The 15,246-nt window shown below is 42.5% G+C and overlaps 1 protein-coding gene across 1 annotated transcript in view; it reads left to right on the forward strand.

Annotated features, from left to right (window-relative positions):
- Nucleotides 1–15,246, forward strand: part of ATP2B3 (ATPase plasma membrane Ca2+ transporting 3) — a 200,070-nt gene that overhangs the window by 103,614 nt on the left and 81,210 nt on the right. The window contains exons 14-16 of the mRNA XM_029614564.1: nt 12,267–12,354; nt 13,790–13,896; nt 14,649–14,840. Of these exons, the coding sequence (XP_029470424.1) occupies nt 12,267–12,354; nt 13,790–13,896; nt 14,649–14,840 (387 nt within the window). The remainder of the gene's footprint in view (nt 1–12,266; nt 12,355–13,789; nt 13,897–14,648; nt 14,841–15,246) is intronic.

A 15,246-nucleotide genomic window follows, 5' to 3' on the forward strand; every position in this document is an offset into this window, starting at 1 on the left:
TTAATTTCTGCCGGCGCTGGGGAAGTGCACAGAAAAGCAGTAAAAACTGCTTTTCTGTGCACTTAATATCCTCCGACTTAATATCATGGCGATATTAAGTCGGAGGACCCGAAAGTTAAAAAAAGTAAAAAAAAAAAGAAAAATAATTTGAAATAGGCCCGCAGCTTGTGGGTTGAAAACCGGACTCTCGATTTTGCCAGCGTCTGGTTTCTGAACGCGTGGCTGTCAGCGGGCTCAAGAACCAACGCCGGCAAAATTGAGCATTGGCTGTCAAACCCGCTGACAGCCGCCGCTCCTGTCCGAAAAGAGGCGCTAGGGACACGCTAGTGTCCCTAGTGCCTCTTTTTACCGCCGGCCCTAATTTTAATAAATTAAATTACTGTATTGCACGCATAGGAGAGTGTCCTGTGTGCGCACGCCCGCTCTCCTGCGATTTTTACTGTATCGGCCCGTTAGTGTAGCTGTGTTTAAAAAAGAATTGGATAAGTTCTTGGTGGAAAAGTCCATTACCTGCTATTAATCAAGTTGACTTAGGGAATAGTGACTGCTATTACTAGCATCAGTAGCATGGGATCTTCTTAGTGTTTTGGGTACTTGCCAGGTACTTGTAGCCTGGATTGGCCACTGTTGTAAACAGGATGCTGGGCTTGATGGGCCCTTGCTCTAACCCAGTATGGCATATTTTTATGTTCTTATGTAAGCTGTAATGACAACAAGTCTGAACTGTTCTCTAAGATAAAGTCCCCTTCTGAATTTCTTTATTAGTTACCTTATTAGGCACCCAACAAGAAGTTTTGCACTGCAGTTCCAACTCTAGATGTAAAGCTTGAGTCTGTGTGCAGGCTGTAACTCCATTGATCAGTTTCCAGGTTCAAAGGGCTGATGTGCGTCACTTCTGCTGCAGCACAGCTCACTCTGCCACTCCCCAGGAAAAAAAAACAGACAGTAGAACAAAAGTGCACTTTTTTCCTCCCTCTGGTTTCACTCCCAATAGGTGCAACAATCTCTCTCTGTCTCTTCTTGGTTGTTGAACAGTTCTTATAGGCCAGATCTTCACTCTGTTTGCCTGGTTAACCATATAACAGCTGGTTCTGCAGAGGTGTAGACTTCATGCAAAGGCAAACCAGTCCTGTGTCTAAGGTACAGACAGCTCTTTTAGCACCTCGCTTCTAGCAGCCGTTAAAATCCCTTTGGAAGGATCTATCTATTCAGTTTTAAACATTTTCCCAATGCAGGATACCGGGGGGAGGGGAGGGGGTAGTAAGGATCCAAATTATGGAACCCTGCCCATTTATTTTACTGGTGCCAAAATAAAACAGACAGGACACTCAGGATAGGTCTCCCAAAGAAAAGAGTTTACTCTAGAAAGTTAATGGTTATAAGTTAGCACTATCCAAGAATACACTGGAGCAGAAGTGCGCTCAACACATCTGATGTATACACCACAAGCGCAAATAAAGCTTTTCTTTGGTCACAGTTTAGTGCTTGTAATTTTTTTTATATTTAAATACTGTGTTTCACTGTAAGGAGTCACCGCATTGAAAATAAAAAAATTACAAGCTCTAAACTGTGACCAAAGAAAAGCTTTATTTGCGCTTGTGGTGTATACATTATAAGTTAGCACTAGACACACTTCCTCACTATCACATCCATGTCCCTCAATATTATAGGCTCTGAGATATCCTCCCCACCAGTTTATGGAATGGGGTCCCCTAACTGGAATGGCTCTCCCCAAAAAAGAAAAAATATGTGAGGTCACATTAATATAGTAAATTGTTAATGATAGCAGATAAAAGACCCAAGTGGTCCATCCCGTCAGCACAGTAAGCTGACGGGATGGACCACTTACGCTCCATGCAGGTTACCCCAGTTAACACAGGTTACCTCTTTTCTCCCGTGTCATTTCTCTTTTTTTTTTTTTTTTTTACCTCATGGTCAGTTTTCTGTTTCTTTTATTGTCTGTAGTTTTCTGGAGGCAGGAGCAGTTCTGTTTGTATTGTGGACACTTTTTCTATTTTATTGTTACTTGCTGATCTCACAGTGTGACTATAGAGTTTGGAGTGTAAGCAGCTTATTTTTACTCAAGCTTCGCATTCATTAAGGGCTGTCCAGTCGGAACATGCAACAAGCGGTGGCAATTCCAGAAGGCTTGACTGCTTTCCAAATAGTGACAACTGGTTTTAAGTACCTTGGGATTTTCATGACCAGAGACCTTAAAGACCTTTACTCAAAGAATTACATCCCTTTAATAGGTCATTTGAAATCAGATTTGTTGGCCTGGGAACATCTGGCCATTTTTTGAGCAGGCAGAATTAATGTACTCAAAAAGAACGTGTTGCCAAATGAATTATACTTCTTTCAACATATCCCCTGCTCTGTCCTGGTTAGTGTGTTTGACGATTTTAATAGTTCCATATCTAAAGTTAGATGGCAGCACCAGCAGGCTAGAATAAAGTTAAGCCGGCTCCGTCTGCCCAAGAAGCCAGGCAGTCTGGTCCTACCCAATTTACCGATTTATTATAGGGAAGCCCGTCTCCTGTGTTTAAAAGTATGGCTTACTTCTCAAATACTGCGCAATTTTAAAAGGGCCAAGCGCGTAAAAATCAGGGGTTACAAGTGTGGCCAGGCCTTGTCCGCATGGCGCACATTTTAGAACAGGTCTGACCATGCACGTAACCCCCATTACATGCAGAAGTGCCGAGCCCTGCAAAAGGGGCGGGACAGGGGGCGTGGTCTGGGCAGGGTAGACTGGGTCAGCGCCATTAGCCTTTGTCCCGGGGAAGTGCGCGCTGGCAGCCGGCAGCCGGTATGCAGAGATTAAGTCTGCTGTCGGGGAGCAGTAAGTATTAAAATAAATAAATGAGGGACAGGTAGGGTTAGGTTAGGGGTCAGGGAGGAGAGGAGAGGGGAAGAGGTAGGAAGGGTAGGGTTAAGGATAGGAAAGTTCCCTCCCAGTCCGCTCCGTAATTGGAGCGGACTGGGAGGGAACTGGGGGAAGGCCCGATTGCGTCGCTGCGCATATTTTGCTAAAGTTCCTCCCTCTTTGTGCACATGTTATAAAATCGGCGTGTCCATGTGCGCGCGCTGGGAACCGTGCGCATATGAACATGTACGCGCAAGTCTAAAAACCGACCCCATAGATTCCTGGCTTATTGTGGAGAAAGAACAATCTGAAGCAGTTAACCTGGCTATACTTCCTGTTTTGCCTTGTGACTCCCCTAAGAGCCAAAGAGTTTGGAAAAGTAGTCCTATCCTTGCCCATACTTTGCAAATATGGAGACAGGTCCATAAATTTTGGGGCAAGGATAGTGAAAGAATCTCTCCTATTGCTCCTGTATGCGAGAACCCTATTTTCTCAGGATGTACTTTTTCACCGGTATTTAAGGATCGGAGAGATGAAGGCTTAAAGATAAATTTAAAAGCTTGGCGCGTGCCAAAATCAAGAAATATGCACACAAGTCGGGCTTGTGCACACCCATTGAATTTTAAAACCCTCCCAGATGCGCTGTATCTCTCGATGCACCCACATGTCACTTGATTTCAAAAAGGTGTGGGCGGGGTGTGAGTGTTTCAGGGCGTGGCCAAGAGATGTGCGTATAAATACTTATATTTCCCGGTGCACTTTACTTCTGTTAAGAAGGAGGTGTAACTTATAAGATAAAAGAAATTTATGCAGGTTTAAAGGGTCTGGGGTAACTGGGGGGAGTGCAAGCTATCAAACCAGGGAAGTATGGAAGACCTAGCTGTTAACTGGGTGACCTGGTGGATGAACTGGCGAAACCGGCAACGGCGTGGATGTGTGCCCTTTATAATATACCCTTACTTTCATGGTAGAATCGGGATTTGCACGCCTTGGTGCACGTCCATTTAAAAATGGGCACACATATGCGCACGGCCAGGCTATTTTATATTGTGCGCACATTTTATTTATTTATTTATTTATTTATTTAAAGCTTTTTATATACCGATGTTCATGTACTAGTACATATCACGTCGGTTTACATGGAACCAAAGTAGGAAATTACATCGAACAAGAGGGTACAAATGAGAAAAGCAGGAACGTCCATGCCCCCAGACCACACCCATGCCCGCCCTTTTTTAAAAAAAATATGGGTGCATACCAGGAGATACGTGCATACGTGCGTGCTTCTTAAAATGCGCACGGCACGCCGGCCAGACAAACTCGCGTATCTCCAGATTTTGGTGTGCACCAGCTTTTTAAAATTAACCCAGATACAAGATATAAAGATATAAGCTGATATAGAAAAACTAAGATATGATCTTAAGGTTGAAAAGTATTATATGGGGTCCATATTATACTTTCGATGGCATTACCTAAATGTGTATCAGTGATTGTGCTCTGCGATTCCTTTATCTGCTACATGTTCTGGATTTCTGAGTACTGTTTGGTCATTTCTTATGACCCTCCTACTCACCATGTGCACTTTCTATTTGTGTAAATTAAGCTTTATTGTTGACTTAATTTTTATATACCGAGAAAATTGTTAAATAAAGTTATATGGATTTTATTACATCAGCTCCTTAGCATTAACTGAATCACAGGCTCACATTTTTTTGGAGCACTTTAATGTGCTCATATTTGTTACTGGTCACTTTTACATGAAAACTTTGTATTAGGATTGGATTTAAACTTTTGTCATGCAGTGAGAAATCTAGATAGGACTGTTATCTGTCTTGACCAGCAGGGCCGGTGCTAGCTTTTTTGCTGCCCTATGCGAACAATTACTGTGCTGCCCCACCCGATTCATTCAGTCTCCGTCCTGGGCCTGCCAAAAAAAGTCCAGCTTCCTCTATCAATCTATAATTTTAAAAACTAGACCCCCACCCCACCCCTTCACCCCTCCAACAGAATCAATGTCAAGGACAAGGTATTAGGTATGCTAGGCAAACCTTACAGCCTTACACACACACACACACTCCCACACCCCATACAGACACACACAATTAAATTATGCATTTATAACAGGTTTTACTTGGAAACATTCAAAAGTACAGTCTTCTAAGGCAAAAATATCACTTTCAGCATGCATATTATATAGACATACACTACTGTGTTGCCAACCAGAAAACTGCATAAACGACTCTTGGAACTCCTATGGAATTAGACCTTTTGTATTGCACGTTGGGTGTGAGCTTGGCCCTCCGAAAGCCATGAATAAACGGAATTACCAATATAATATAGAAAACCTCCCATACCAAAACAACCCTAACTGCCAGCACTCAAACAGCAACAATAGTATCTATGAAAAGGCAATACTGCACATATTATACCAGGCCCTAGAACACCAGACTAATCGCTGGCATTGATCGCCGTCAACACATCATGCCTGTTCTGTTTTAGTTTCATTGGCTTCCAGTCACATACAGGTTACAACACTAAATCTGCCTGATGACATATACAATGATTAATGTTATTACTGTTCCCTGGGCAAATGCATTGTTAAGGTTGTACCTACCAGAACATTATGCTCATCTCAACATTATCTTTTAGATATCCCTTCTGTGAAACAGGCTCACTTAGCTGATACTAGAGTACATTTTTCATGGCTGCACCAACAATATGGAACTCCTTACCTGAGCTGCTTTTTCATATGGATTGTTTAAAAAGTTTTAAGACACTTCTGAAGACCACTTTATTCAAGTTGGCCTTTGACTGATGAATGGCTTTACAGTCTACCTTTGGACATGGCATTTACTAGTATTTTATTGCATCTAGTCAATGTTGTTTGTCATAGGATTTTATTTTATTTTATTAGTTCAATTTAAATTTATTTCATTTCATTTTATTACTGTTTGATTTGTTTTAACTTTGTTATATTGATATTTATTGTTTTATATCTGTGGTTTTATACATATCTTTGTGCTTCAGTTGAAGCGATTAATAAATCCCAATAAACATAAACAAACAAACCAATACACCTCCTATTAAGAAAACAAATCAGACTGCTATAGATTCATACACAGAAACTACATGCAGCAAAATGGACCCTGATCAAATACAGAATAAAGAAACCAGAAAGTATAAATAGAAACATGCAGAGAAGAACTGAACTGGAAGCCACAAGTCAACCTCTATGTATAGAGCAAGAATAGAAAAACAGAAACATTACTATTCTTCATAAAACATTAAATAATAAAATCAAAACATATCAAACATCAATCATAATAGTAAAACCATATCCATAAAAAGAATAAGTATTTTAACAAACAGAATATCCAGAATTCCCAAACATCAATAAAATATTTCAAAACAGCTGAAACATCAAACACCAAGCAATAATTAAAACAAGGATAAAAAAAAGTCCTCTCTCCATACGAGTGAACTTTTTATTTCCAGATACCCTAAGATTGTCATGGATTAATGGGAGCAAGAAGGGGGAAGACTCACACACATATACACACAACCCAAGCACGCTCCCATTCACACACACACACACACACACACATATACATATCTCAGGCAAACGCAGTGACCTTCATAATAGGAATCATTGTGTGGTAAAGTGTACCTTTGTCACTCTGCCTTATACTTAATCATAGGTCAGTCCATGTTTTTTTAAAGATTTTTTATGCATTAATTCACCCGGTGATAATTTCCAAATTTCTAGCAATAATATTTCAATTTAAAATTATGAAACAAACTTATCTGAATCAAGTTGTTACTTCTTCATTCTTATTGACCACCATTGATTTTGAGCTTGATGCCCTCAGATGTATCAGCAATATAAGAATTCACTATATTGCTGTTGTATGCCCGAAATTGCACAATGTTTCGGACTAACATCGAGTCCTTCTTCAAGGGCGTAATTTATTTCACAGCATGGCTAATCTCGGCGTTTTTGTTAGCTTTCTTTGTGCACCTTGCGTGCGCCGAGCCTTAGGGGAGCCCCGATGGCGTTTCCCATTCTCTCCGAGGCCGCTCCGAAATCAGAGCGGCCTCGGAGGGAACTTTCCTTCCGTCCCCCCCACCTTCCCCTCCTTTCCCCTATCTAACCCACCCCCCAGCCTTACCTAAATCCCCACCCCCCCCTTTATGATTTACGCCTGCTGCTGTGCCGGATGCCTCGGTCCCGCCCCGCCCCACCCCCTCCCCGCCCCTTTTTTCAAGCCCCGGGACATACGCGCGTCCCGGGGCTTGCTCGCGTCGCCGAGCCTATGCAAAATAGGCTCGGCTCGCGCAGGGACACTTTCTCGGGGTTATGTGCGTAAATTACGTGCGTAACCCTTTGAAAATCTGCCCCTATAAGTATAGGAGGATTTTTAAGACTCATGATTAAGCAGCCCAACCACTTTAGGCTATTTGTTTGCCACAGTTGGTTTATGAAATCTTTTTTCCTCCTTTAAAAATAGTTTACTCTTTGTGATTTTATATACAAACCATGTCCATGAGTAAAGCACTGCTTTTCCTGCAGAAATTCTTTTAAAAATCATCCTACATTTCAATTCCTCACTGGTGAGCTGTAACCGAGAGCTAAAAGAGATGAAAGGGGAGGGGGAGAGAACGGTAAGAGCAGAAGATGAATGCCGGTGGGTCAGGGTACAGAGGAAAGAGGGGGGCTGATAAGTTGGAGCCGCTGCCGCTGCGAGAGATTGCTGTGCAGCCATCACCGAGGAATACTCTGCCCCAGGTATATAAAAAGCTGGTTCTAGAACTGAGTGCAGCACAAACTGGGCTTGGATGAGGCGTGATCCTGTCATCATTTTCTCCTCCTGTGTTCAGCTGGGCTTTACCAACTTATTCCCACCGGTTTTATTCTGGCTCCACGTGGCTTTTTGTACGCACTGTGCTTTATTACAACTGTTTCTTACGCTGGTACGACAGAATGTCCCCGCCCAAGAAGAAACTGTGGTTGGGACAACATGAAAAACAAAGCTGCTCCACAAAATTCTTTAAGAAACCTGGAAGGTTCCGTGGATAAATATTTTCATAAGCCTGGACCATCTTCCCGGTCATTTCCTTCAGTTTTAACGTTAATAGAAGTGGTTTTCTTGGATGACGTATCATGTGAGTCCAACGAAAACTGCAACAGTGGCAAAAGTAACGAGCCATTTGAGCTTGAAATGCAAACCAAAGAAGTTCAAGATAAATCACCGACGCAAATTACAGTTACTTCTGAAACTGTAAGCAGTGAACCTGTATTCTGGGAAGTAAATGATGTTATTAGAGACTTTATTGCAAAAATCTAGGCTGAACAGAATTTAGATGCTGATTTTAGTAAGTCAAAAAGACAATACTCATATTCTGTTAAGTTTTTAACAAAAGGTCTTTTTGAAAGAGAATTACTGAATAAAGAAAAACATTCACGTAATTGGCTGATATATTCTGTTAGTAAAAGTGCCGTATCTTGCGCACCATGTAGATTGTTCAGAGGTGAATCATGTATTGCAAAATAAAGTTTCTGTGATTTGAAGAATGGAATGAAAAGAGTTCTGGAGCATGAAAGTTCACAAGGACACAGGACATGTGTAATGAATTTGAAGCACAGAAGTAGTTATTTAAGTCGGGCTGACAACAAGCTGAACAGCTTGTAGAAGAAGCAAATTACTGGGGAAAAGCATTGTGCAGAGTTGTTGCAGTAGGTCATTCAATGACTTGCGGCGATAATGAAATTTTTCATTCTTCAAATAATGGTAGTTAATGATGGCATTGGAATTAATAGCACAATTTGATCCATTTTTGGGTGAACACATATCTTGTTATGGCAATAAAGTTAATGATAGTACTTTATATCTATCATCTACTATTTGTGACAAGTTTATTAGTGTTATGTCAAGAAGAATGACACAGGAAATAATAAGTCAAATATTGACAGAATAGAGGTCCATATTTAAAAGCATTTAGCTGGATAACTTGGAAGTTATCCAGCTAAATTAATATTTGGGTATAACTTGGAAGTTATCCAGCTAAATTAATATTTGGGTATTATCCAGCTAAAGTGGGTGTTCTGGGAGCATAACTGAGAAGAGTTGCATTATCCAGATAAGTTATCCGGCTAACTCCAATATCCAGCTAACTCTGTTCGCCCCATAGAGCTATCCTAAAGTTAGTCAGATAAACTTATCTGGCTAACTTTAAGATAGCTGGATATATTTAGCGGCACAGCCATGGAACTGCAAGTATTTTTCAATTAGCGTTGATTTAACAACAGATGGTATCAAATGTAGATAAACTTGCATTTCTCATCAGATATGTTGGAGAAGACAGAACTCCTGTAGAACGCTTTTTATGTTTCTTAGAAAATCCAGACCTCAAATCTCAGGAGAGCTGGGAAAGCTAGAGGGAGCATGAAGAGGACGAATGCTTTCTCCGCCTCCATCTTTCAGAAGTTGAGCTTCTTATTGACTTTCCTGGCTAAAACTTATCTGGTCAGTGGGGTGAAATATTTAATCCCCAGGTTTGTCCAGTTTAGCTGGGCAAATCCTTTTGAATATGGACCCTTTGGGTTTACTGATTGATGTTTATGTGATGACACTAGGTAGTAGTAGAAGCACTAGGTAGACTAGGCGACTGCCTAGGGCACCACTGATCGGGGACGGCATTGGCATGGTCTCGCCTTCTTCCCGCCTACGCGGCTGGAAAAGAAAGCACCACGGCGTAGTACTGCGCAGGCGGGAAGAAGAGACCATGCCGATGGCAATGTAGGTGGGAAGACAAAGACACGTCCTTGCCGCAAGAAGATACTGTACCGACCCGGGCCACACTGCACCGAGGAGCAGGAAGAGCAGCAGCAGCAGCAGCAGCTGAGCAACATGGCCACGCCCCTCAGGAAGCCGTAATGTTGGCCCCGGTCCCTGCTCAGCTGTAGGAAGCTGCGCAGGAGGCAGAGAAGCATCAACCCCCATAGCCCTGATGAAAGAGGAAGAGCACCATGGGCTGCGGGGGCTGAAGGATGAGGTTGTTACTATTGGCCTTGTGCTGCCAGGGGAGGAGCAGTGAGGGAGAGAGCATGTTTGTGTGTGTGTGTGTCTATATGAGAGAGGGCTTGTGTCTGCATGTATGAGAGGGCATGACCATGTGTGTGCATGTATTAGAGAGAGGTCATGTTGTGTATGTACATGTATGACAGAGGGCATGTATGTGCATATATGAGAGAGAAAGCAAGTCTGTGTGTGCATGTATGAGAGAAAGCATGTCTGTGTATGTATGAGAGATGGCATATGCATGTATGTATGAGAGAGCAAGCATGTGTATTCAATGAGAGAGAGTGAGAGAGAGAGAGAGAATAAAGTTTATGAGCAACAACTCCTCTCCTCACCCCCTGCTAATCCACAACAATCTCAGGGCATCTGGAATTCAAAAGATCCCAGGAATGGAAACAGGGGATTTTTTAAAATGTATGAATTATTGGGTGCTGACTGATGTGTCTGTTTTTAAATAGTTTATTGGTATTTGGAAAATTTGTATAACTTTTAATTACTGGATGCTATTCTATTCGTCAGTTGTTATGAAATATTTATTCTTCTTATTAGTATGGTTTTATTCTATTGATAATTTATATTTCTTGATTTTATTGTTTGTTTAATGAAGACTGTTTTTGTTTTTCCAGTGTTGCACTACAAAGAGAGTTTGGCTTCTTGTGGTTTCCAGTTCAGTTTTTGTCTACATGTTTCTATTTATAGTTTATGGTGTCTTTATTTTGTATTTGGTGAAGTTCTGTCTGTGTTTTGCATGTATGACTAAAGTGAGGTATTCTGCTAGCTTGTAGTTTCTATATAAGGATCTATAAAAACCTGTCTTGTTTTATTTTCCTAATAGGAGGTGTATTGGTGTTTTAGTGCCTGGGGTAATATTTGCAGTGTTGCTTTTTCAGAGGTAGAGTTATTACTCTTTGAGTGCTGGTAATTAGTACTGTTTTGGTATGGGAGGTTCACAATAATCGTAGTACAGTTTATTCATGACTTTCTGAGGGCCAAGCCCACACCCAACAAGCATTACAATAGGCTTAATATCAATTCCAATGTCCTTTTTACTTTTTTTCTGCAGTTTTTTTCTGGTTGGCACCACAGCAGTGCATGTAAATATAATATACATGTTATAAGTGATATTTTTACCTCTGAAGACTGTACTTTGAATGCCTTTTTATGTTAAATTATTATAAATACAAATTTTATTTGGGTGTAGGGAGGGTGTGACTCTGGTGGGGTCAGCAGGCCTTAAGTTTCGCCTAGGGCGCCTAGTAATCTTGCACCAGCCCTGCGTGTTGATTATTGTATTATATTAGTGCTATGCACTAAGGGGGTAATTTTGTAACACCCCACATTAATTTGCAGGGCTGTTAGATGCATAAATTAGAGCAGTTTTCAAAGCAAATTTGCCAGCATACATTCACTTTGAGAATTACCTGTGGCCAAACTACTTGCACGCAATTAGACCTGCTATTTAGTGTGGGTAGTTTCACCGTGGAAATTTGCATGCGTGCTTTTTAAAATCAAAAAGTAAGTGCATGAATGACAGCCTTGACCCCCACCTCTTCTGACTGCAGATGAAAGTGTGCATGCACTTGCACCCACATATCAGACAGGCAATTTTACGAAAGGCCATTTCCACTGGTAAGACACTGCCTTCGCCCTTGGAAATGCCCTTTAATATTACCCTCCCTAATGTTTGTATCTGTGTAACCTGCCTTGCGTGCTCTTGGAGTCATGGAACAGATCTACAGTGATGCTGAGGATGATTATTTTAGCCAGGAAAGAAGAGGTTTAGGTAGCAGTAGGCGTGTTTTGGTCGGGTTAAAGAAAATGTATGCATCTAGATCATATTTTCCAACCTCCACATGCTATTTTCAAGGGGAAAAAAAAAAACACCGGCAGGCAAATCAGGTGCAAATCCCTGCGGGTACTTTTTTTCCCAGGGAGCGGTATTCACAGGGATGCAAGGGAAAGTACCCACAGACTTTGCACCTATGCAGGCAGTTTTAAAAATTGCTCCCCCACCCCCAGTGTATCCATCTGGTAATTTGGGACTCTCAGTTCACCTCCCCCTTCCCGCATCCAGCGATCGCGTCAGGTTGAAGTTTTCAGGCCCTTGTCAAAAGAAATCGATCGCATCTGTTTGACGTGATCTCCCTCTGGCAGGAGACTCAAGCTTATAATACGGGCTGGAACCACTACATGACGAGAGCTTGTCAGTCTCTGCCGGTTGCCATCCAGGTGCTGCATGACTCTGTGGCTGCCTACCTAATCCGTATGTCCCTCCTTCCCTGGTTCTGTCTCCTAGCTGCTATGTGTTGTTCTGCTCTTCTCAGATTGAACAGGAACGTCTGGACAAAATTTGGCCCAAGCTGAGGGTGCTCGCCCGTTCTTCGCCAACCGACAAGCACACACTGGTGAAAGGTAAAGCTGGAAGCATGCAGTCCCCATCCCAATTCACTTCAGCCTTTCCCCCAGCACAGTTCATCCTTTCTTACCATGCCGAAGAAGCTCAGCCATCCCACCTGCCCCCATTGCCTTCTTGCTGTTCTGTCACACAGGACCTGCAAATAGGAAGTATCCAAGCAAGATTTTGCCGCGCCCTATAATTCATTCCCAATCAGTATAACAATATCTAGAGGGCGCTTTTCTGTAGCTGCAATGTTTCACACCTCTTTTTCCAGGGACTGTTTCCAGTCTGTCTTTCTTCCTTTGCCTATGTCAACCCAACATTTGAAAGCAAACGTCAAGTTTTATGTTTGGCCATATGGGTGGGGGGAGTTCAATATTCAAAGGCAGATAACTTCTGAGTTATCTGAATAAATGCTGACTTTTGAATATCTAGGGCACTTTTCCGGCTAAATTGTAGCTAGATAATTCATTATCACCCATCCCAAGCCTAACCCTTGCACCCATCCGGAACCTGAGCTACAATTTATCTGTCTCCGGGAATGTGGCATGCTCCTAACATGATCCAGTCAGCTTCCTACATTGCTCTGGGATTCATTTGAGACAAACGTTGCAGCTTATGCTTCCAGAGATGCTGCCAGAGCAATGTAGGAAGCTGGCGGGATCATAGGACGAGCATACCAAGATCTAGGGGGGGAGGTGAGGGGTGGATTGTTTTTAACTCAGGTGCAAGATGGATGGGAGGGTTAGGTTTGGGGTAGGGGGAAGGGAGGGAGAGGAGGAGCTGTGTAATTTACCATTATGAAGAATTTGGGGAAGGGGCTAGGGCGAGGGGGCAGAGAGGGCAGTGGGGAGGGGAAGGCTGCCACCAACCCATCACATTTTGTAGTTTGAAATTCTTCTTGGAAGGATTTGGGAGGGTGAGGCAACTTGTCCCAGCAGGCCAGATGATTAACATTTTGCTTGGGGTGGGGGGTGTCAAGGACTCTGGTCACAAGTCTACCCAGGACTTTTTGTTTCTTAAAAGTGAATGGCCACACACGGCCGGATAACTTTTAATAAAAATTGGCTATATTCAAATATAGCTGGTTAGCTTTAAAGGTGAGCTGGCTAAAGTTAGCCTTATAACTTTAAATATTCGCCCAGCCATTTATCCAGCGGAATATCTTGGATAACTTAGCCGGTTAATTTTAGCTGGATAAGTTATCCATTAAAGGGTTGTTTGAATATTGGCTTCTTGATGTGTCCATGTTAAGTGTTGGTTTCTCTGTGCTGAACAGACTAGGGGAGAGGAGTGACCTCCATTTTACAGGTGACAATGAAAAAAAGGGCGGAGGCGCTTTGAGATATCCAGCTCTCTCTTTGCCTGAAAGCTTTTCTGTTCCTTCATGTGTCTGACGTGGTATGGCTTTAGTTGCCTAAGCTGCTGGCACCGCTCTTGTTCTGGCAGGGATCATCGACAGCACTATCGGAGAGCAGAGGCAGGTGGTGGCAGTGACAGGCGATGGCACCAATGATGGGCCTGCACTGAAGAAGGCAGATGTTGGCTTCGCCATGGTGAGTTGGTTTTCTTCCCCACAGTGCTTCTCCTGATCTCCTCTCTGGCCTCAGCGGAGGCCCAAATCCACTCATACACCTGGATAAAGGAGGGAATAGAGGGCCGGGGAGGAGGGAGGGGGAGGGAGGGTGTCATTGAACTCAAGTCCCTGGAGACGGCTGCCAGTTAGCATTCATTTTTGGGATAGCTGTAGTGAATATTTATGAGATTTATTTGCATTTTGCAGTCTTTAGATAGTGGAAAATTTCTAGATTTGTTTATAATATCCCTCCACCCTTAAAAGTGTATGTCCATTGACAGTTGATCGAGGACCACAGTTTGACTCCTCTGCTAACCTTAAGAGGGACATAGAACTAAAAAGTAACATTTTTAAAAGGTTATTTCTTTCCTATCTGTACTTTATGCTCCTGCTGAGCCCTAGTGAAGATCTGGTGGTACGAAGACCTACTTCCTGGTAGATTAGAGGACAAGAGGCAGCTCCTTATCATTGATCACTGTTTTTTAGTTTCAGATAGTTCTTTAAAGCATTTAAAGGCTGATGACATCAGAAAGCCACTTGACCAATGGCAGCAGAGCAGTTGAATACAAAGGCTAATGAAATTACAATGCAATTAAGACAGTGGCAGAAAATCAGGTTTCACCAAAGCTGAGGACATCATAAAGCAGTCAGATCAGTGACATCAGAGCAGCTATTACAAAGGATAATGATATCACAAATCAACTAGGCCAATGGCCTTGTGGCTTTTTCCAGGGGCTGGCAGGCACAGATGTGGCCAAGGAGGCTTCTGACATCATCCTGACAGATGACAACTTCTCCAGCATCGTCAAAGCGGTCATGTGGGGGCGCAATGTTTACGACAGCATCTCCAAGTTCCTGCAGTTCCAGCTCACTGTCAATGTGGTGGCCGTGATCGTTGCATTCACTGGGGCCTGCATCACTCAGGTCGGTGCCACATGCAGGAGGGAGGGGGAGAGGGGCACTAATCGTGCCAGTCTCCTATAAGCGTAAGTTCCCCATTAGCATTCAGATAGCTATTCGTTAGCATCTGGATAATTCTTCATTGGCAAGCAGATAGCATTCTAGTAGAACTGAGATAGCTCTTCATTAATGTTTGGATAACTCTTCATTAGCATGTGGATGACATCTCTTTCACATTCAAATAGCTATTCATTAACACATGGATACCTTTCTACCAGAAGTCAGTTAATTCTTCATTAGTATTTAAACAGTATTTCATTGATATTTGGATAACTCTTGATTAACATGCAGCTAGCATTCTGGTAGGATTCACATAGTGGTTGGCTCACTCCTCATTAGCATTCATACAACAAACATCCAGCACCACTCA

Source organism: Rhinatrema bivittatum, chromosome 1, assembly GCF_901001135.1.
Source record: "Rhinatrema bivittatum chromosome 1, aRhiBiv1.1, whole genome shotgun sequence".
In the NCBI taxonomy this organism is placed as follows: Eukaryota; Metazoa; Chordata; class Amphibia; order Gymnophiona; family Rhinatrematidae; genus Rhinatrema; species Rhinatrema bivittatum.